General features: G+C 44.3%; 1 protein-coding gene and 1 pseudogene across 1 annotated transcript in view; one reads left to right on the top strand and one right to left on the bottom strand.

Moving 5' to 3' along the window:
• Window positions 1-21,634, bottom strand: part of LOC126175250 (solute carrier family 22 member 7-like) — a 163,762-nt gene that overhangs the window by 100,084 nt on the left and 42,044 nt on the right. The window contains exons 3-4 of the mRNA XM_049921891.1: window positions 12,716-12,873; window positions 8,839-9,007 (exon numbers count right to left, since the gene is read on the bottom strand). Of these exons, the coding sequence (XP_049777848.1) occupies window positions 8,839-9,007; window positions 12,716-12,873 (327 nt within the window). The remainder of the gene's footprint in view (window positions 1-8,838; window positions 9,008-12,715; window positions 12,874-21,634) is intronic.
• On the top strand, window positions 16,563-16,680 carry LOC126177493 (5S ribosomal RNA; annotated as a pseudogene).

Below are 21,634 nucleotides of genomic sequence, written 5' to 3'. Positions count from 1 at the left end.
GTGCGGACGGTATTTGCTTCGTGATACATTACCCGTGTTACAATGGACCGTTTACCAATTGCGGAAAAGGTCGATATCGTGTTGATGTATGGCTATTGTGATCAAAATGCCCAACGGGCGTGAGCTATGTATGTTGCTCGGTATCCTGGACGACATCATCCAAGTGTCCGGACCGTTCGCCGAATAGTTACGTTATTTAAGGAAGCTGGAAGCGTTCAGGCACATGTGAAACGTCAACCACGACCTGCAACAAATGATGATGCCCAAGTAGGTGTTTTAGCTGCTGTCACAGCTAATCTGCACATCAGTAGCAGATAAATTGCGCGAGAATCGGGAATCTTAAACACGTCGGTGTTGACAATGCTACATCAACATCGATTTCACCAGGAATTCCATGGCGACGACTTTGAACGTCGTGTACAGTTCTGCCACTGGGCACAAGAGAAATTACGGGACGATGACAGATTTTTTGCACGCCTTCTATTTAGCAACGAAGCGTCATTCACCAACAGCGGTAACGTAAATCGTAATATGCACTATTGGGCAACAGAAAATCAACGATGACAGCGACCTTGGCGGGTTAATGTATGGTGCGGCATTATGGGAGGAAGGATAATTGGCCCCCATTTTATGGATGACAATCTAAATGGTGCAATGTATGCTGATTTCCTACGTAATGGTCTACCAATGTTACTACAAGATGTTTCACTGCATGACAGAATGGCGATGTACATCCAACATGATGGATGTCCGGCACATAGCTCGCGTGCGGTTGAAGCGGTATTGAATAGCACATTTCATGACAGGTGGATTGGTCGTCGAAGCACCATACCACGGCCCGCACGTTCACCGAATCTGACGTTTTTCTGTGAGGAAAGTTGAAGGATATTTGCCATCGTGAACCACCGACAACGCCTGACAACATGCGTCAGCGCATTGTCAATGCATGTGCGAACTTTACGGAAGGCGAACTACTCGCTGTTGAGAGGAATGTCGTTACACGTATTGCCAAATGCATTGAGGTTGACGGACATTATTTTGAGCATTTATTGCATTAATGTGGCTTTTACAGGTAATCACGCTCCAACAGCATGCGTTCTCAGAAATGATAAGTTCACAAAGGTACATGTACCACGTTGGAACAACCGAAATAAAATGTTCAAACGTACCTACGTGTATTTTAACTTAAAAAACCTACCTGATACCAACTGTTCGTCTAAATTGTGAGCCATATGTTTGTGACTATCACAAAGCTAAAAAAGTGGTCCAACTGACACATTCCTATTTCTTTGCGTGCTACACGAATATGTAATAAATAATTGGTAGTTTAGATGGGTAGATCACATAACTAATGAGGAAGTATTGAATAGGATTGGGGAGAAGAGAAGTTTGTGGCACAACTTGACCAGAAGAAGGGATCGGTTGGTAGGACATGTTCTGAGGCATCAAGGGATCACCAATTTAGTATTGGAGGGCAGCGTGGAGGGTAAAAATCGTAGGGGGAGACCAAGAGATGAATACACTAAGCAGATTCAGAAAGATGTAGGTTGCAGTAGGTACTGGGAGATGAAGAAGCTTGCACAGGATAGAGTAGCATGGAGAGCTGCATCAAACCAGTCTCAGGACTGAAGACCACAACAACAACAACAATTGGTTGTTCCTATTTTAAAAAACGCAGTTCATATGCGTTTTACCTACGGCAGCGCCATCTAGAGGGCCAACCATAGCACCATGTGGTTTCCCTCTTCAAGCTAGACAAGTTTCGTTCTTTGTAGTTTTTTCGTTTGACGCTTATTTTGTGAGATATTTGGCCTGGTCACGATCAGTGGACCACTCTCTCTCTCTCTCTCTCTCTCTCTCTCTCTCTCTCTCTCTCTCTCTCTCTATATATATATATATATATCAATGGACCACCCTGTGTATATATACTCTCATTCAACTGACAACAATCTTTGTAACTCTGAAAAACTCTGTAGACATTCGTCAGTAACAAAATTTACGTTGAGCTCATGAATTACTGACAGGAACAATTGAATAAAAGGAATCAATTCAGTCGGTTGTTGGAAAACGATGCATTCCAGTTTGAATGCGAACATTCTATCGTTTTGCCATTGTTAAACCTTTATTGTTGACTGCACTCTATTATCGTCTGTCGTCAACGTTATTGCCGTTCCAGTATTTGCTTTTTATTGGGTACCATTAAGTAACTATTAGTTTGGCTCTTCATCAATGTTTACCAAGAGGCGTTTTCTTAATAGTGAGATTTGTGTTTGGATCAGAATTCCGAAATGCTCAGTGGCATGGGGATGGAATAAACCATATGACTGGGTAGAAAATGATCCTCAAGACAAACTCAATACCATTTAAAGTATCTGCACAGATAATTCACATAGTGAATCTATATTAATTAAAAAATTCGAAGAAATTTTAAAAAATATTTCTCGCAAAAAAAGCCTCAGACGAGAGTCTATATATGTTTCGAAAACAAGTGGTTACGTAACAAACAATTTACAAAATTGTTTCTTATATGCTTTATGTTCACATCACCTTAGCGTTTACCGAAAAAGGGTGATTGGTGATTGGTGCAAACCAGCGGAAACAGAGAGAGGGAGAGAGAGAGAGAGAGAGAGAGAGAGAGAGAGAGAGAGAGAGTTTCAATAAATTTAAATAAAAAAGTTATTGTTAATTTGTTTCAGAACAAATGTATAATGTATCACCAGTCGTTAACCGTTTAAAACCAACCAAAATATCCATGGTTAATGCAATAAAAACGAAAATTAGGTATGTAAGTAAATAAAGACATAGATTTTGAAAATACCTCATTTTTAGACATATACTTTTTATTGCCTATTCTTGAAATAAGGTGCGATATTTGTCTCTAAAATATTTGGCAAGACTAGTGATGACTCATGAATCACTGAAAATACTGATAAAGTATGCACATGAAATCTCTTAAACCTAGAGACTGAGTAAAAACGTTAATATGGCTGATGTAGTCGTTTGACATTTGTGTTAATCGATTGTCTCACATGAAGTTAAATAACTCAGACATGGAGAGAGAGTGAAAGTACTGATATAGCTGACACGGCCACAGAGACTAGTTTAATTTGGCTGTTTCACTTGACTGAAAAAAAAACCATTCAACAAAAAGCAGTCGACTGGATACTCCGTTGTTAAAACCATTCAGCTGTCCTCTCACTACGAGGAGGATGAAAGATTATTACTATTATAAGACAGACCTATCATGTCACATTCTCCAGTGAGAGTGTGCATTATAGAAAGTATATTGTAGAGTGAAGTAGGTGTTGTATTATAAATTCATGTTACATTTTTACAAGTGGTTGCACTATGTTGTCTAAATAATTCATTATGGCATGGTATGAATTATTTAACAAATGCTTTACAACTGTCATCTGAAAATTTTGAAGGTTCATTGTGGCTCTTGTCCTATTGTGATGGACAGAGCTGTTGGCGTGATAGTTTCTAAAATTTTCCTCAATACTCTCAATGCTATTTAATGAATATGTGGCGACAAATGAAAATCTTCCAGGACTCGAACTTGGGTTTACTGCTTATCACCGTGTCTGTATTCTGTTTGCTAGTATCTTCGAGTGAATTGACCACTCCAGCTTACGGCCAATCCAAAAGATTTTATGCTCGTAGCGTAATCTATGTGTACATGTCGTTTTAAAGTGTTATATTTCCTTTTTAAGTTGAAATTAGTGATGTTGTTTTTTTTTCGTGTTCATTTCTAGTTTATTACTTACTCATCAATTAGAATTTCGTTGAGGTTTAGCACACAGTATGAAAGACAGGACTCTCAAGTTGTATTGTACTGTAGGAATTGAAGATAGCTAAATTAGACATACCTATGAGTAGTAGCGTTGGTGACATGTTCTGTAATCCTTGTGTTAACGTATATCCATAATGCCTTTCACCAGCCAACGATAAATTCGAGTCTCTCTGAGACATACCGACCACATCCCTTGGGGAGTTATGCTGGAATGGGTGGAAGTTATTTCAAGATCATTCCTGGCACATATGAATCACTCTGAAGTATATCAGGATATGCTGAATGATACTGATTATGTTCAAAGAAGACGATGACCTACAGGAATTACCACTCGTTTATTCTGAAAATGTGATCGAACTTGACATGCAGCTGTAGCAAATCAGATAATCTCTATGTTGGGTTCTTCATCACTTTACAGATATGGATCCCTTGTTGAAGACGTTTTTCCTCGTCTCAGAATGAAGAAGGTCGTCATTAGAGTAGCTTCTCTCATCACACAGCTGCTTGTGACTGAGCTTAGTAAAGGGTGGCTGTCAAGCAAAACACTCGTCAAAACGCTCTTCACACGGATCGATGGACAACGTTCTAGCAGGGAAACATAGGTCCTGTTTCAGAATGCCAATGTGATATTTCATAAGAGGTTCGAAGCGATCATGTTCAGCAATCAGAAGAACACACGCAACGCAGTAGTTAGTGATTCATACGCTATCGGAACCTCGCAGACAGTTTAAGATAATCAGATGTTTCGTCTGTCGTACCGATCGACAGATTGACAGAACCGCTCGAGAAACGGCCACCCAAGACAGTGGAATAGAGCTGACGGAACTGGAGAGATCAGTGTCTGCACCTGTCAAGGCCAATAAAAAATAGAGTACTCGATATAGCGGCGCGTGCCATTGCTGCTGGAAACCTTATCGCTAAACGCCCCAGTGTGAATTGACGTGTGGAACAATGGGGTCAGACACTCACTGGGTTGGACGCCACCTGCCGAAGTGTGTTTAATCTGGCGGGACGGTGAACCAGTAAGTGGAGATAGAATCCCAGTCTTCTTGAACCCGGCGGAACATTCTTCCAGGGCAGTTTTCACCCATCAGACACAACTACTACACTTGTTGCCTAGGCACGCCACGTTGACATCACACAAACTATACTTGAAATCAAATGGACTATGTAATGTGACTGTGTTTCGATCACACTGCTGTCTATACGGTAAATATTTCTTTTACAATATAATTAAAGGGTTTTAAACCGTTGCAATTTTGCGAAATAATTATAAAATGTTAGTATTTTATGTTCCATGCTGAAAACTGGGACTGGAGTGACACCTTTCTCGAAAACCAGCGATCGCTGGAAGATATTATTTTCGACCATTATTATCGTAGTTGTAAAAAGAAAGACATGAAAAAATGTATGAATCAAACTTTTACAGTGTTCACTTCCCATTTGCATTTCGTTGTGTAAGCTTATTTGTCGTATGAACCAACATGGAACACAAAAGCTATACGTTGTGCCTGAGTTTATGATACTGAAAATCTGAAAAATAATATTTTATCTTGGAAACGTGAAGAAGTTAAATGATACGAATAAAATATTTCTGCAAATTTCTAGTTTTTATCTTTGAGGAAAAAAACCGAAAGAAGTTAAATAAAGGCGTTTTTATAAATTATGAGATACATAAAACCAAAGAGCATAAGCTAGGACTAGTCAACTGCATACTACAGGAAAACCTCAAACATAAAATACTTGACGAAGATTCAAATATTGTAAATTTTATTTAGAGAAGGGAATCGTCGTATATCAGTGCACACTAAATCAGAGACTACAAATTATCAATTTACGTTGAACAACATCTCTGGGATTGATTATAAAGCACATCACTGGTCTACGCTTTAGTATCGAAAAGAAACCACTACTCTGAGGCTTTCTTCTAACCTTTTTCGCACAAACTGCGAAACTATTCTTTTCTTCTTACCTTTTCCGCACAAACTGAGAAGCTATCTAAATTCTAATAACAAATATTCTCGGAAAGCACCCGCTTACAAATAGATATTATACATACTGTGTATATGTCTACGTAACCAAATATATCTGCGAGAAACACGATGTTCGCAGTTCGCCAGCATAGGGTCACCCAAAACCAGGCGTATCATGGTAACTATCAAGTATCCCATCCTAGGAAAGAAACTGGTCCAGATGGCATTCATAACCCAGCTTATTCACACAACATTAGAATATTTTACAGACATGAAGACTGCTATCCTCAAACACCACAATTTCCTTGTAAGTTGGAATGTGGCCAAGCTCCTGATGTTCAGGAAGGCAGGGAAAGACAACTCCCTCCCACAAAATTACAGAATCATCACCCTATTGGACTCTTTCAGCAGTGCTGTTGAGTAAAAACTGAACGGCACTATAATTCCACACGGGTACATACATGTCACTCACTCATGCGTCACTGACAAAAGCTTCAAGAGAATAGGGGCGAACAGTCAGCACTATATGATAAATAGGCGGGAACACCTCAGGGAAGCGTGCTGGAATCCTACGAGCGAAGCCTCCATAGCCCCGTGATGGTAGACATCCACCCCAATGACATAGCTGATGGTGGTGGTGGTAAGCCGCGTGAACCATGGCAAGGCGCCCAAGACCGTGCGGCTAACCCGCGCGGCACACAGCTATCCTGGCACAATACTGGGAATCATCAAACACTGTCTCAGCCTACAGACAGCATTGAAAACTGTCGGCTCTTGGTTGGAGAAATGGTGAGTTTAGTAAGTGGAAGTTAATTCTACACTACTGGCCATTAAAATTGCTTCACCAAGAAGAAATGCAGATGACAAACTGGTATTCATTGGACAAATATATTACACTAGAACTGACATGTGATTACATTTTCACGCAATTTGGGTGCATAGATCCTGAGAAACCAGACCCAGAACAACTACCTCTGGCCGTAATAACGGCCTTGATACGCCTGGGCATTGACAAACAGAGCTTGGGTGGCGGGTGCAGATACAGCTGCCCATGCAGCTTCAACACGATACCACAGTTCATCAAGAGTAGGGACTGGCGTATTGTGGCGAGCCAGTTGCTGGGCCACCATTGACCAGACTTTTTCAATTGGAGAGAGATCTGGAGAACGTGCTGGCCAGGGCAGCAGTCGAACTTTTTCGGTATTCAGAAAGGCCCGTACAGGACCTGCAACATGCGGTCGTGCATTATCCTGCTGAAATGTAGGGTTTCGCAGGGATCGAATGAAGGGTAGAGCCACAGGTCGTAACACATCTGCCGGCCGCGGTGGTCTAGCGGTTCTAGGCGCGCAGTCCGGAACCGCGCGACTGCTACGGTCGGCGGTTCGAATCCTGCCTCGGGCATGGATGTGTGTGATGTCCTTAGGTTAGTTAGGTTTAAGCAGTTCTAAGTTCTAGGGGACTGATGACCACAGATGTTAAGTCCCATAGTGCTCAGAGCCATTTGAACCAATTTTTGAACCATAACACATCTGAAATGTAACGTCCACTGTTCAAGGTGCCGTCAGTGCGAATAAGAGGTTACCGAGACGTGTAACCAATGGCACCGCATACCATCGCGTCGAGTGATACGCCAGTATGGCGATGACGAATACACGCTTCCAATGTGCGTTCACCGCGATGTCCCCAAACATGGATGGGACCATCATGATGCTGTAAACAGAACCTGGATTCATCTGAAAAAGTGACGTTTTGCCATTCGTGCACCCAGGTACGTCGTTGAGTACACCATCGCAGGCGCTCCTGTCTGTGATGCAGCGTCAAGGGTAGCCGTATCCATGGTCTCCGAGCTGATCGTGCAGATGGTTGTTGTCTTGCGAACGTCCCCATCTGTTGACTCAGGGATCGAGGCGTGGCTGCACGATCCGTTACAGCCATGCCCATAAGATGCCTGTCATCTCGACTGCTAGTGATACGAGGCCGTTGGGATCCAGCACGGCGTTCCGTATTACCCTCCTGAACCCACCGATTCCATATTCTGCTAACAGTCATTGGATCGCGACCAACGTGAGCAGCGATGTCGCGATACGATAAACCGCAAACGCGATACGCTACAACCCGACGTTTATCAAAGTCGGAATCGTGATGGTACGCATTTCTCCTCATTACACGAGGCATCACAACAACGTTTCACCAGGCAACGCCGGTCAACTGCTGTTTGTGTATGAGAAATCGGTTGGAAACTTCCCTCATGTCAGAATGTTGTAGGTGTCGCCACTGGCGCCAACCTTGTGTGAATGCTCTGAAAAGCTAATCATTTGCATAACACAGTGTCTTCTTCCTGTCGGTTAAATTTCGCGTTTGTAGCAAGTCATCTTCGTGGTGTAGCAAGTTTTAATGGCCAGTAGTGTATTTACAAGCAGTGCCCCACTTCCCCACCCCTCACACACACACACACACACACACACACACACACACACAGACACACACACATTTACAAGCACAAGCAGTGTAGAGACATCACATTACACAAACATTTTTCTGTGAGAATTAGCTGCCTCGGGTTTTTAGTTGTACTGTGGGCAAACTGAAACCAGAGCTTAAGTCAGTCTTTTCTAAAACTACCCAATGCTCATCTGACAAAGTACACTGAACAGGAGCCTGGCTAGTACATGTATGTAACTCTCATTATATGGCTGATGACGTACGTGGCAGCTGTTTGGGAATACCCAACGCCAACACATCTTTGGCCCCTGCAGATTATACAGAGAAAAGTTTTATTAATTGCGAGCAATGTCCCATTACACACACGCACCAACGGACACTCTATTCTACAATAATACGACACAGTCGGATACGCTGTGTATCGCGGTAAGTGCTTCACATCACTGCTTTCTACACGCTTGACTCGCAAAAATAATCTCCTGGCGTACTTCTGCCCGTAGACAAGAGTCGCCGACTAAAGAAAAGCTGTGTATTTTCGTCGTCCGTTCTTCATTCCGTTCAGAATATAATATGTTAATATTTATTGTATCTTTACGCATCACCATGCATCTTTTATTTTGCGTGTCTTACCTGAAGAAGAAGAATAACGCAAAACAACAGAGGGTAGCAATCGAGACGAAGTAGTTCCAATTGGGCACTGCCCATGACACGAGACCAGCAAGCATCATTCCAACGGCCTCACTAAAGCACTCGTAGCGGTTGACTGCAGTGCGGTGCTTGACATCAGTCAGCTCCAAACCTGAAACACGAGGAAGCATCGTCAAATTCTTTCAATCTTAGGTATCAAATAACACAGACGTCACTTTAAAGATGTTTCGGAGACGATTCAGTAGTTCACTTGCGGGATAGACACAATAGCAGTATGAGTGGTTTCACAATAACTAACTTTTAAAGAAAGCCTAAAGCCGTAAACGAGAAGCGCTTACTAAGCCAAGGGCATTTGTTCATCGCCGTTGGCAGTACAAATGTTATTCACATTGAAACTGTTACTGTGTTTGCAGCCAGTTGCCATCAGTTTTCATGAATTTTGGTTTATTTCTTGACATATAGGACTGGTCACATCTGTGATATACTGCGAAGTCAACAGGTTCATACTGTACATTTACATGATTGGCTTTCATATTAGACGTAATCAGTATTTAAAGTTACAAGGAGAGGCCAAGACGTTCGTATCGTGGATTTACTTCAAACTTTGTACACTTTTAGTAGTCCATTAGGACAGCATAATGTGTAAATAGTAAGGCGTACTACTTGGGCAATTTCGAGAAAACGGCGAGAGATGTTTTACCCGACAGTGATGTAGCAGTGCGTTGCGACTCTGACCATGATATAATTGTGCTCATGTGATTAGTGTTCGAGCTCCGTCATCGGTTAATCACTGGACCGAACGCCGCTTACTTTTTTAATTTATGTTTTTCAAAACAGCAGTCATACTATTTCGTACATATTACATTTGAAAGGTAATGTGATGAAAAGGCCCGCATCTCGTGGTCGTGCGGTAGCGTTCTCGCTTCCCACGCCCGGGTCCCCGGGTTCGATTCCCGGCGGGGTCAGGGATTTTCTCTGCCTCGTGATGGCTGGGTGTTGTGTTCTGTCCTTAGGTTAGTTAGGTTTAAGTAGTTCTAAGTTCTAGGGGACTGATGACCGTCGATGTTAAGTCCCATAGTGCTCAGAGCCATTTTTTTTGTGATGAAAAGACAAGTGTATTTGCATGGACTTTTACTGAATTTCCAATGTTATTTGGGTATTTGCTAATATATGTTGTCGCAACAAGTACTGTATTTATAATTATCTAGAACTAAACGACCGCACACATAATGGTTTCACGAAAAGATGCCTGCAGTCGGGTAAGGCACCGAAACTGCTTTCCATCTGGAAGCTTTGATCTGCAGACACAGGTTTCAAGGACGAGGGAAAGGCCTGGAAAGCCCGAGTCAGATATCGTCAAATACAAATGTGAACAACTTTACTCGCTAATACAATGAGTTTCAATATGCCAGAATATGAGGGTAATGTACGATTAACCGTCGAATGTGCTTTATAAAGAATTTTCAGGATGATATTTTTCACACATACACGGAAAACATGAATATAGACAGGCAAGAAATGACATCTGTCACCTTTATTTCAAGGCGTCAGTGCCACGATCCTTCATAAACCTGGGAAAACACGGACAGTCACCAGGAAGGAGAGAAAGACCTGTTTCTACACCAAGATCCCAGAAAAAGGGACCAGTTTGTAAAGCGGCAGCTGAAGTGAGATTTCAGCAACAGAATCATTGGCCGAAACGTTTGGACATAAAAAATGCAAACGGATGTCCTTATGAAATGTGCAAAAGGAAAACTAAGTATGTTTATATTGCATGTAAGGAACCTCTGTGCCCAAATTGCATTCAGTTTCCAAGAAAAAAAGAAATAATTGACAGATGAGGACTCAAGAGTTCTCACGTGCATAGTCTTCACTCCAGTGGACATCTCTGTATTTTGTTTGTAAATAGCAACTTTGAGTAAAACTTCATATTTTGTGGTAGTAGACAGTTTTGTTTACTATATAAACCTCATTTAAAAAAATTTTTCTCACTTGTTAATAATTTATGCGTGACAGGGATGAAATAAGTATTTTATGTTTCCTTCTTAGGTTTTTATTCTTTTATTCATTGATTTTGTAGAAACTAAATCCATGCATGTTAACACAGATTTAGGTGATGAAAAACTATTTTTGGGTATTTTATAGGCGTGAGGCCCAGAAACAGCTGCTTTTTGAAGCAGTTATACCTAAGATAGAAATGCTTCTTAAACCTGTTATGGAAATCTCTAAAGCAATTCAACGCCATTTGTTGCTGTTTGAATAGATGTTACAGTACATTATCTGCTAAGTATAAAAGTGTGTAGAAAAATTTCAAATATATTTTAAAATTTTTTATGAGTTTCTGGCTCGACAACTTTGTAGAAGGCTCTTTCATATAGTATTTTCCAATATATGCTGCCAGAAGAAATGCATCACTATCAACATCATTTAATTGACAAGTGAAGTGACGGGTAGTTGACCATTGTAGGAGTGTATGACAATATGATATGATAACAAATTCAGACCAAATGAAACACACATAACACAGTAAACGGTGCATATACATTTCCATCAATACATAGTGTATCCCCTCTGGCGGCAATGCAAGCGTGTATTCTCGCATGCAAACGATCATAAGGGTGCCGAATAGCATCCAGCGATAGATTGCTGCAGGCATTTTGCGCCTTCTGTTGTAGTTCGGCAATAGTTCTTGTAGATCCTGGAGAATGATTAAGTTACAACACGTTCCTTACAAGATCAACTGGCGATACATCTGGTGATTTTGCTAGCCAGAAAAGTTGTTTTACACCACTAGAAGCGTGTTGCGCCACAGCCACCGCATCTGGCCGTGCATTGTCCTGTTGGAAGGGGACATCAGCTTTCTGTCGTAGAAATGGCAGTAGCCCAAGGATAATAGCCTGCCCGATGTTGCGGGCGCTGGTTACTTCACCCTTCAGAAACACCAAGTGTGATGGCGAGTTGTAACTCACGTGCCCCACACCATGAAGCCTGGGATGGGACCTGCGTGATGTGGGAGAATGCACTCTGGATTAGGCAGCTCACTGGGTCTACGGCACACTTCATCACTCACACGCAGACAGAACCCATTCTCATCACTGAAGACAACAGAGTGCCAGTCATTTCGGCAGTCAACTCTTCCAGGACACAAGAGTGGCCAGAGACACGTGTGAACTTAATCCTGCTGCAAGCAGACGGCTGCTAATGAGGCCTCATGATACAGCAGGTGCAACGTGTGCCACAATTTCGGCACTGCATGATGTTCCGGGGTCCGCCGCTGCTCGCAAAATGCGTCGATCTTGACGCGTGTCTGCTCTGTACAAATGTACAAAACCCGGTATACAGGTGTGGGAATGTTGCAGAGACCACTGTTGAAAGCAGCGACAGCCCATCGGTATATTGTGCCTAACATGTGCAGCAGTCCGCCAAGACATGCATCCAGCTCCCCACATCCCCACAATGGCACCCCATTCAATAGGCTGAAGCCGTTCAAGTGGAGTACGTTCTCGTGAGTGGGGCGTGGTTGTGCCATATGAAGAATGTTGCAAACACTACTCACCTCGAAACTCAGCACAGTTACTGCCTACAGAGCCAAGGCTGCGGAGGCACATATAGGCCTCTTGAGCCCTATCTTGTCGACGAAGACCGTGACAAATGACTCATTAATACTACAAGCCGTTAGTACGCACATATTATACCACGGTGCCGCTAAACATAGTCCTTGAGAGTGTTACATTTCTTCTCAGGCATTTGAAATGCTTTTCCCAGGTTCTGGAATGAGCAAACTGCCGTAACGTTTCTAAAGATTTTCTGATACTGCCGAGATTACTGTAACAGCTACGTCAGTTTTTTTAACACTCACCGACAGACAAGACCGATTCTACCATGGGCCCAGCCGCAGCTGACACGAGGGATGCTGCCAGGATGAAGAGGGGCAGCACGTGTGGAGCGAGGACGACCACCAGCCTGCTGACCACGTGGGCTGACAGGCACAGCAGCTGCTGGGGGCGGCGGCCGTACCTGTCGTCAGCAAGAGCCAGCTCAACCTGCGTGTCGAGGTGCTGGGCAGTCCAGCTAGCTGATAAAGTCCCATCATCATGTGCAGGTTCAAAATGGCTCTGAGCACTGTGTGACTTAACGTCCGAGGTCATCAGTCGCCTAGAACTTAGAACTAATTAAACCTAACTAACTGAAGGACATCACACACATCCATGCCCGAGGCAGCATTCGAACCTGCGACCGTAGCAGTCGCGCGGTTCCGGACTGTAGCGCCTAGAACCGCTCGGCCACAGCGGCCGGCGCGCAGCTTTTCCATTTGCTGGAATGTGCTTTCCCATGTGCTCCACGACTTTCGGCTGTATGATGGCTGTAGCTGTTCATATCTTGCCTTCTAGATGCAGCAGAGTTATAAGTGTGCATGTAAACTCTCATGAAGAAATGAAAAACAGGAAGGTCTTCCAACGACCTTCAGAGCAAGGAAGCTAAAGGTCCTGTCTTTTCCCTTCTTTTTATTTTTGGAAAAGTACAAAAACACTGGAGGCAAACATCATGGACAAGGCCGGTGTAGCGTGTGTCAACCAGCTTCACAGCTACTACCCAGTCGCGAGAAACACAATCAAGTGGCGAAAAAACTTTTCTTTCCCGTTTGCCTAACGTCTACTGTGAATGCTTTTATTTTGTCGCAGCAGATGTCGCCAACCAGAAGACACCTCTAGTGTAATTTGTAAAAGGAAGTTAGTATGGAGTTGTTAGTTGCGGGAGCAGACATTCGATCATTGGAACCAACAGCACCCTCTAGCCTGGATAGAAATTTTGGTCGTCTTCCAGAACAACAAAGGAAACACCACGTGCTACTGTGATGGTCGCTTTGGCAAAGGAAAGAAAGAGACTGGGAAGCGGATAAGGAAAGAAACCGGATAATCGTACAAAGACTGCAGTGTCGGACTTCGAGTACAACAACGTGTGTAAATTATAAGTACACTCCTGGAAATGGAAAAAAGAACACATTGACACCGGTGTGTCAGACCCACCATACTTGCTCCGGACACTGCGAGAGGGCTGTACAAGCAATGATCACACGCACGGCACAGCGGACACACCAGGAACCGCGGTGTTGGCCGTCGAATGGCGCTAGCTGCGCAGCATTTGTGCACCGCCGCCGTCAGTGTCAGCCAGTTTGCCGTGGCATACGGAGCTCCATCGCAGTCTTTAACACTGGTAGCATGCCGCGACAGCGTGGACGTGAACCGTATGTGCAGTTGACGGACTTTGAGCGAGGGCGTATAGTGGGCATGCGGGAGGCCGGGTGGACGTACCGCCGAATTGCTCAACACGTGGGGCGTGAGGTCTCCACAGTACATCGATGTTGTCGCCAGTGGTCGGCGGAAGGTGCACGTGCCCGTCGACCTGGGACCGGACCGCAGCGACGCACGGATGCACGCCAAGACCGTAGGATCCTACGCAGTGCCGTAGGGGACCGCACCGCCACTTCCCAGCAAATTAGGGACACTGTTGCTCCTGGGGTATCGGCGAGGACCATTCGCAACCGTCTCCATGAAGCTGGGCTACGGTCCCGCACACCGTTAGGCCGTCTTCCGCTCACGCCCCAACGTCGTGCAGCCCGCCTCCAGTGGTGTCGCGACAGGCGTGAATGGAGGGACGAATGGAGACGTGTCGTCTTCAGCGATGAGAGTCGCTTCTGCCTTGGTGCCAATGATGGTCGTATGCGTGTTTGGCGCCGTGCAGGTGAGCGCCACAATCAGGACTGCATACGACCGAGGCACACAGGACCAACATCCGGCATCATGGTGTGGGGAGCGATCTCCTACACTGGCCGTACACCACTGGTGATCGTCGAGGGGACACTGAATAGTGCACGGTACATCCAAACCGTCATCGAACCCATCGTTCTACCATTCCTAGACCGGCAAGGGAACTTGCTGTTCCAACAGGACAATGCACGTCCGCATGTATCCCGTGCCACCCAACGTGCTCTAGAAGGTGTAAGTCAACTACCCTGGCCAGCAAGATCTCCGGATCTGTCCCCCATTGAGCATGTTTGGGACTGGATGAAGCGTCGTCTCACGCGGTCTGCACGTCCAGCACGAACGCTGGTCCAACTGAGGCGCCAGGTGGAAATGGCATGGCAAGCCGTTCCACAGGACTACATCCAGCATCTCTACGATCGTCTCCATGGGAGAATAGCAGCCTGCATTGCTGCGAAAGGTGGATATACACTGTACTAGTGCCGACATTGTGCATGCTCTGTTGCCTGTGTCTATGTGCCTGTGGTTCTGTCAGTGTGATCATGTGATGTATCTGACCCCAGGAATGTGTCAATAAAGTTTCCCCTTCCTGGGACAATGAATTCACGGTGTTCTTATTTCAATTTCCAGGAGTGTATATATGAATTACAAGTCATCATTTTTTGTCATTGAATATGAAATGAATTTGCACTTGTGAAGTTTTTTTTGTTTTTATTTATGAGATAATATAAAAATTTATCTTTGTTAGTCTGTTCCATTTACTCCCTACCCCTCCTCGACAATTACGGTCAGCAGCTCACGGTCTTCTGCTTCGCGATGCTGACTCTCGACCATGGGGCCCTGGGACGATTCCTGGCCGGGTCGGGGATTTTCTCCACTAGGGACTGGGTGCGCGTGGATTGTCCTCATAATTATTTCATCATCAGTGATGCACAAGTCGCGGAAGTTGCGTCAAACACAAAAAAGTACATGAACTCTGGCGGCCGAACTTCTCAGGATGGGATTTCCGGCCAACAGTGTTACACGCACATTTCATTTCATTTCAAAGAAAATATGCAGAACACAGAATGAAGCTTACAGTTGTAGTTGGACTGGTGGGCCAAAGCGTTAAGACCAGCTGTTGAATATTATCATGATCACCCTTTCGAACGCATACATAAGCAATTCTGCATGGCATGAATTTGCCCAATTGTATACTAAAAATTTTCCACTGAACTGATGTTAATTTTGTGGCGAAGATACCAAAATGAATTCACAATCATGCTCGTGAAACCACTGCAGTATGATATTGGCCTTGTAACATGGACAGTTATCCTGGTGGAAGATGTCATTGCCGTCCGGGAACACAATAAGCGTGAAGGGATATAGGTGGTCCACAGCACTAAACATGCAATCCACATCTGTCACGATACCTTCGACAGTGCCACAGGTCCCACGAAAACCCATATCAGTGTCCACTGTAGCATAGTACTACCTCCACCAGCCTGCATACATGGAACGGTATGTTGAGGATGTTGGTGGAGTAGCTTGGGAACACATAGAGGTCACCTGCTACAGAGAATCCATGTTCAGCAATGTACGCTACATGGTATCCTCCAAAACCTCGTGCCTGCACCACCATTACGCTCTGTCTTCAGATCTGCCACAGATCGCTGCCCATTCTGCTTTATGGACAAATCTCCCACATTCCATTCTGCTTTATGGGCAAGATTGCAACATCCGTGTTCTGTGACAAGATATGGAAATTCGAAACCTTGTCACGTACTCCTGGTTCTACAGTCATTCATCCATTTTCCGTAGATACAACAGCAGCATGTGAACAGCTGACCTGCTACACTGTTTCCAAGATGCTCGTTCCCAGGTGTAGTGTCATAACAGTATGCACTTTGTTGAGTCAGGTATATCAGTGGCTTTCCCTAATTGCGCCCCACTTACACTGAGGTGGGCAACGGCCTTGCCGCAGTGGAAACACCGGTTCCCGTCAGATCACCGAAGTTAAGCGCTGTCGGACGTGGCCGGCACTTGGATGGGTGACCGTCCGCGCCGCCATTCGCTGTTGCCATTTTTCGGGGTGCACTCAGCCTCGTGATGCCAATTGAGGAGCTACTCGACCGAATAGTAGCGGCTCCGGTCAAAGAAAACCATCATAACGACCGGGAGAGCGGTGTGCTGAACACACGCCCCTCCTCTCCGCATCCTCAGCTGAGGATGATACGGCGGTCGGATGGTCCCGATGGGCCACTTGTGGCCTGAAGACGGAGTGCTTTTACACTGAGGTGACAAGTGTCGTGGGATAGCTCCTAATATCATGTCAGACATGCTTTTCCCCAGTGGAGCGCAGCAACTCGGCGTGGTATTTACTCAAAAAGTCGTTGGAAATCAACAGTAGAAATACTGAGCCATGCTGGCACTATATATATATATATCCATAACTGCGAAAGTGTTGTCGGTGCAGGATTTTGTGCACAAACTGACCTCACGATTATGTCCCATAAAAGTTCCATGGGGTTCATGTCCGGCGATCTGGGTGGAGAACTCGTCCGAATTGTCTGGAATGTTCTTCAAACCAATCGAGAACAACTGTCGTCCAGTAACATGGCGTATTGTCATCCATAAGAATTCCATCGTTGTTCCGGAACGTGAAATACGTGAAAGGCTGCAAATAGTCTCCAAGAAGCCGAACAAAACCATTTCCAGTCAATGACCGGTTCAGTTGGATCAGAGGACACAGTCCATTCCATGTAAACACAACTCATAAAAATATGAAGCCACCACCATCTTGGAAAGTGCACTGTTGACAAATTGGGTGCGTGGCTTCGTTGGGTCTGCTCACACTCGACCCTAACATTACCATTTACCACCTGAGATCAGCACTCATCTCACCAGGCCAAGGTTTCCCAGTCGCCTACGGTCCAACCGATAATGTGACCACCCCATGAGAGACGCTGAAGGCGATGTCGTGATGCTAACAAAGGCACTCGCGTCAGTCGTCTGCTGTCTTGATCCACTAACGCCAAATTTCACCGCACTGTCTCGACGGTTGCGCTCGTCGTACGTCCCACATTGATTTCTGCGATTATTTCACACAGTGGTGCACGTCTGTTAGCACTGACAACTCTACGGAAACACCACTGCTCTCGGTCGTTAAATGAAGGCCGTCGGCCACTGCGTTGTCCTTGGTGAGAGGTAGTGCCTGAAATTTTGTGTTCTCGGAATACTTTTGGCGCTGTGGTTCTCTGTATATTCAATTCTCAAACGATTTACCCTGGGTCTAGCTCCAACCACTATTCCGCGTTCAAAGTCTGTTAATTCCCATTGCCTTAATCACTTTGGAAACCTTTACATGAATCACCAGAGTACAAATGATAGCTCCTCCAATGTACTGACTTTTTATACCTTGTGTAAGCGATACTACTCCCATCTCTATACGTGCATATTGCTATATCGTGACTTTTGTCACCTCAGCGTAATGCTATTACTTATTGACAAAAGACGAAGAAGAACAAGAAGCAGAGAAACATCCCATCACGAGTTGAATCTGCAGTGACGAGCCAGAACATTACTGCCACCACCCACCACGAGATTGTGGCAGTTCCGGCGCTTGAAGCTGTAAGGACAGCACATAGGGACTTCAGAAAACAAGACTGGCACACAGTCAGAAGAGAGTGTTATGTTCCGTGTTTCCTGCAGACACAGTTGTGCGTGCGACTGAAGTGAAGTGACTCCAGAGTTCCAACTACTTGGAGCAGCACGAATCTCATGCGCAAAACGCCTAAACTGCATACAGATTGCGACAGGGCGGTAAATGAGAAAGGGCGGTTGCAGAGTTCTCACGAGTGTGCATATACAAATATTGGTTAAAAACGTTATCGCAAATTGTGAGCGCTAAGTCTGCCGCTGGCGCGCTGCCAAGATGACGTATGCCGGCCTTATCGGCCGGGGTCAAGGGTCAAGCGCTCAGAGAGCTGACGTAACATGCTGTTCTCGTTCTATGCCGACAAGTTCTAGATGTACCCTTGTCCAATTCTCAGCTACGCTACAAATCACTTTATTTATGAAAATACAAAGTACAATCATCAACAAATGTTACATATTCACAGGTACCTTTGCCTTTTATCCAAATAAATACAGTTTCATTAGATGATAACTTACGTCTACTACGTGTATATAAAGTAAAGGGTGAGGGTGACATATAGGTAGATTTGCCGAAGTCTTTATTAGCATTTTCAGTGACATGATAGGTTCTGTATGCGATGACATCACGGTCGACAAAGCTTTCGAGGCCGGATACATTGAACGCTGCCAAGATGCCTTATTACAGAAGATATCGTCGGCGCTCAAGATATACAATATATAAAACAATTGAAGACGTTGAAATGACAACATCTGCTGCAGACAAGAAGAAGAATACTATAAAATCTGTTGCTGCACACTCTTTACTCGATGGACCAGTTGTCTTCTGTGGGTGCAGACTAAACTTCAGCATTGACATCAATGATTCCTTCACACATGGCAACGGATGGTTAACCGTCGCTATTGTACGTGGTGGTTCAGGTGTGCCAAATGTATCCGGCCTCGAAAGCTACCTATATGTCACCCTCACCCTTTACTTTATATACACGTAGTAGACGTAAGTTATCATCTAATGAAACTGTATTTATTTGGATAAAAGGCAAAGGTACCTGTGAATATGTAACATTTGTTGGTGATTGTACTTTGTATTTTCATAAATAAAGTGATTTGTAGCGTAGCTGAGAATTGGACAGGGGTACATCTAGAACTTGTCGGCATAGAGCGAGAACAGCATGTTACGTCAGCTCTCTGAGCGCTTGACCTTTGACCCCGGCCGATAAGGCCGGCATACGTCATCTTGGCAGCGCGCCAGCGGCAGACTTAGCGCTCAGCGATGCTCAGGGGATGCTTTCCATACTTGGTGCACTGGTACACTGTTATAGTTTATGAATTAATTATTCACTCAGACATGAGTACAGTTTATGCTAGGGAACAAAAATTAGGCGATTATTATAGCAAAATCAGTTTTTCAAGACACAGTTCAGTTACTATTTATTGGCATTGTCCTTTTCTTTCACACAATGAAATTAGCACTGGTGAGACGGTTTACAGTTTCACTTTAATAATAATTTGACTCCGAGCCCCCAGTAGTAAAAATGTAGGCTGCTATAAATGAAAATTACTCAATCAATTCGAACAGAACCACAAGTCCCATTGTGCTCATTGTTCTAACATTTTTGGCGCGAAATCACAGATCGCCACATGTTCTCTTATGACGATGTATACCTCGTAAATCGTACTCACACAAATAATCGTAGCGCTTCCAGTTCATCAAATAAATGCTTGCACACTTGCACTATCAAACAATACTCTTTGTCGAAAGAAATCGACGCGAAATAGAATTCTCAAACGATAGCATGGGCCACGCTCAACTGCGGCTCGCTCGCCACCAACCCTCCAAAACGACTGAGCAACGACTGACCCCTGGCCAAGATGGCCACTCGCTTATATAGGCTCGTATGTGCACCCCCCCCCCCCTGGTTGTGCAAGTACCAATCTCACCAGTTAAGGTTACAAATTTTGATACATACATCCCTCGACAGAAATAAGTACACCATCGGCACCGCGTTAAAAAGTACATCTCATTTACTATGTTACATTAATTTCTAGGATTATTCTATCGCCCATAAATCAAGTTTTAGTTTTTGCAAAATTTCGCCACTTGGCGCAATTTTGTTTGTTGACATCTGTGCTGCAAAGTTTTAACATAGAACTGCATATAGCACCGATTTTAGACGTAATCTATAGCGATGTACACACTGCGCTACTCAAAATCTTGATGTCTATAATAATTAATTAATTATGGGCGATAAATGTTAATAATAAGTTGCAAACAATGAAAACTATTGCAAGTTAAGTGTATAACTTAACTAGTTTAAAATATGTGTGATGCCACCCAAAATATTATATAGTGGCGTTCTTTACGTTATGAATTTTCTATTGAATTTTATAAACAATTTCGCCTCAAACTTTGTTTATTGCTCTTTACGGGCCTAATTATTTACGAATCTTAACATGTGCCTACGGCACTCGATCCGCTATGACGAGATGTTTTACTGAGCGCTCGCTCATCTCTGTAAGTTGTTATTTACTACTTTTATTAATTTTTTCAGTATTCGTGATATTAAACAGTTTTCAATTTACTATAACTTTTGCGTCACGTGACTTCAAATAAAGGTCGATCTTTCAGGAGGTGCCTGTTGCTGACCGCAATCCACTGCCGCATCGCTCTCCTCCGTAAGTTACATAGTGTCCGCGTTATGCGCGAAAAACCAAACAATGCCCCAAGCTGCGGGCCACGTGGCCGGCCGGAGGCGGGGGCCATCCCACCGACCGTGTCGCGCGCTCGCTCTCCACAAAGCAATCCTTGCATACTAGAAACATTCATCTAGAAACGGGGGTTTGTACCGTCACAAGATTCATCACAAAATTCTGGGGTATATGGGCCACAAGCAATGTCGCGTCCGCGCGCAGAGAAATGTCGCTAAAAATTTGACCAAGGCCGCACACACATCGGTGCCGCTGACTGGCAAGTTCAGACATCCTAGTCAGCATCAGCCATGTCTGTCCGGCATTGGTCAAATTTTCAGCGGCACCATACAATTTCCATTTCTTCAGCAAGCTGAAAGGACTTCCATGGGGGAGCGGAGGTGGGGGGACAGATTTTTAAACTCTGAGAACGTTCGTACAGTGCATCCTGAATGACTACCTGACCAAGGAGCAGATCTCTATCGCAGAGGAACTGAATGACTGGCAAAAAGTTTCCACTGTTGTTTGATGAGATTTGGTGGCTATGTTGAAGAATACTGTTATTTACGTGAATCACTTCGAAGTGTAGTGCACCATTCAATAAAAGCTACTTGGTCTGCGATAATAATGTGTAACTTATGTTTTGAAGTCCCCCCGTATACACGCTGACTTGAAAGAACTTGAGAGAGGACAAG

This window comes from Schistocerca cancellata, chromosome 3, assembly GCF_023864275.1.
Source record: "Schistocerca cancellata isolate TAMUIC-IGC-003103 chromosome 3, iqSchCanc2.1, whole genome shotgun sequence".
In the NCBI taxonomy this organism is placed as follows: domain Eukaryota; kingdom Metazoa; phylum Arthropoda; class Insecta; order Orthoptera; family Acrididae; genus Schistocerca; species Schistocerca cancellata.
The sequence above is the reverse complement of the archived record's forward strand: the minus strand, read 5'-3'. Positions and strand labels throughout refer to the sequence as shown.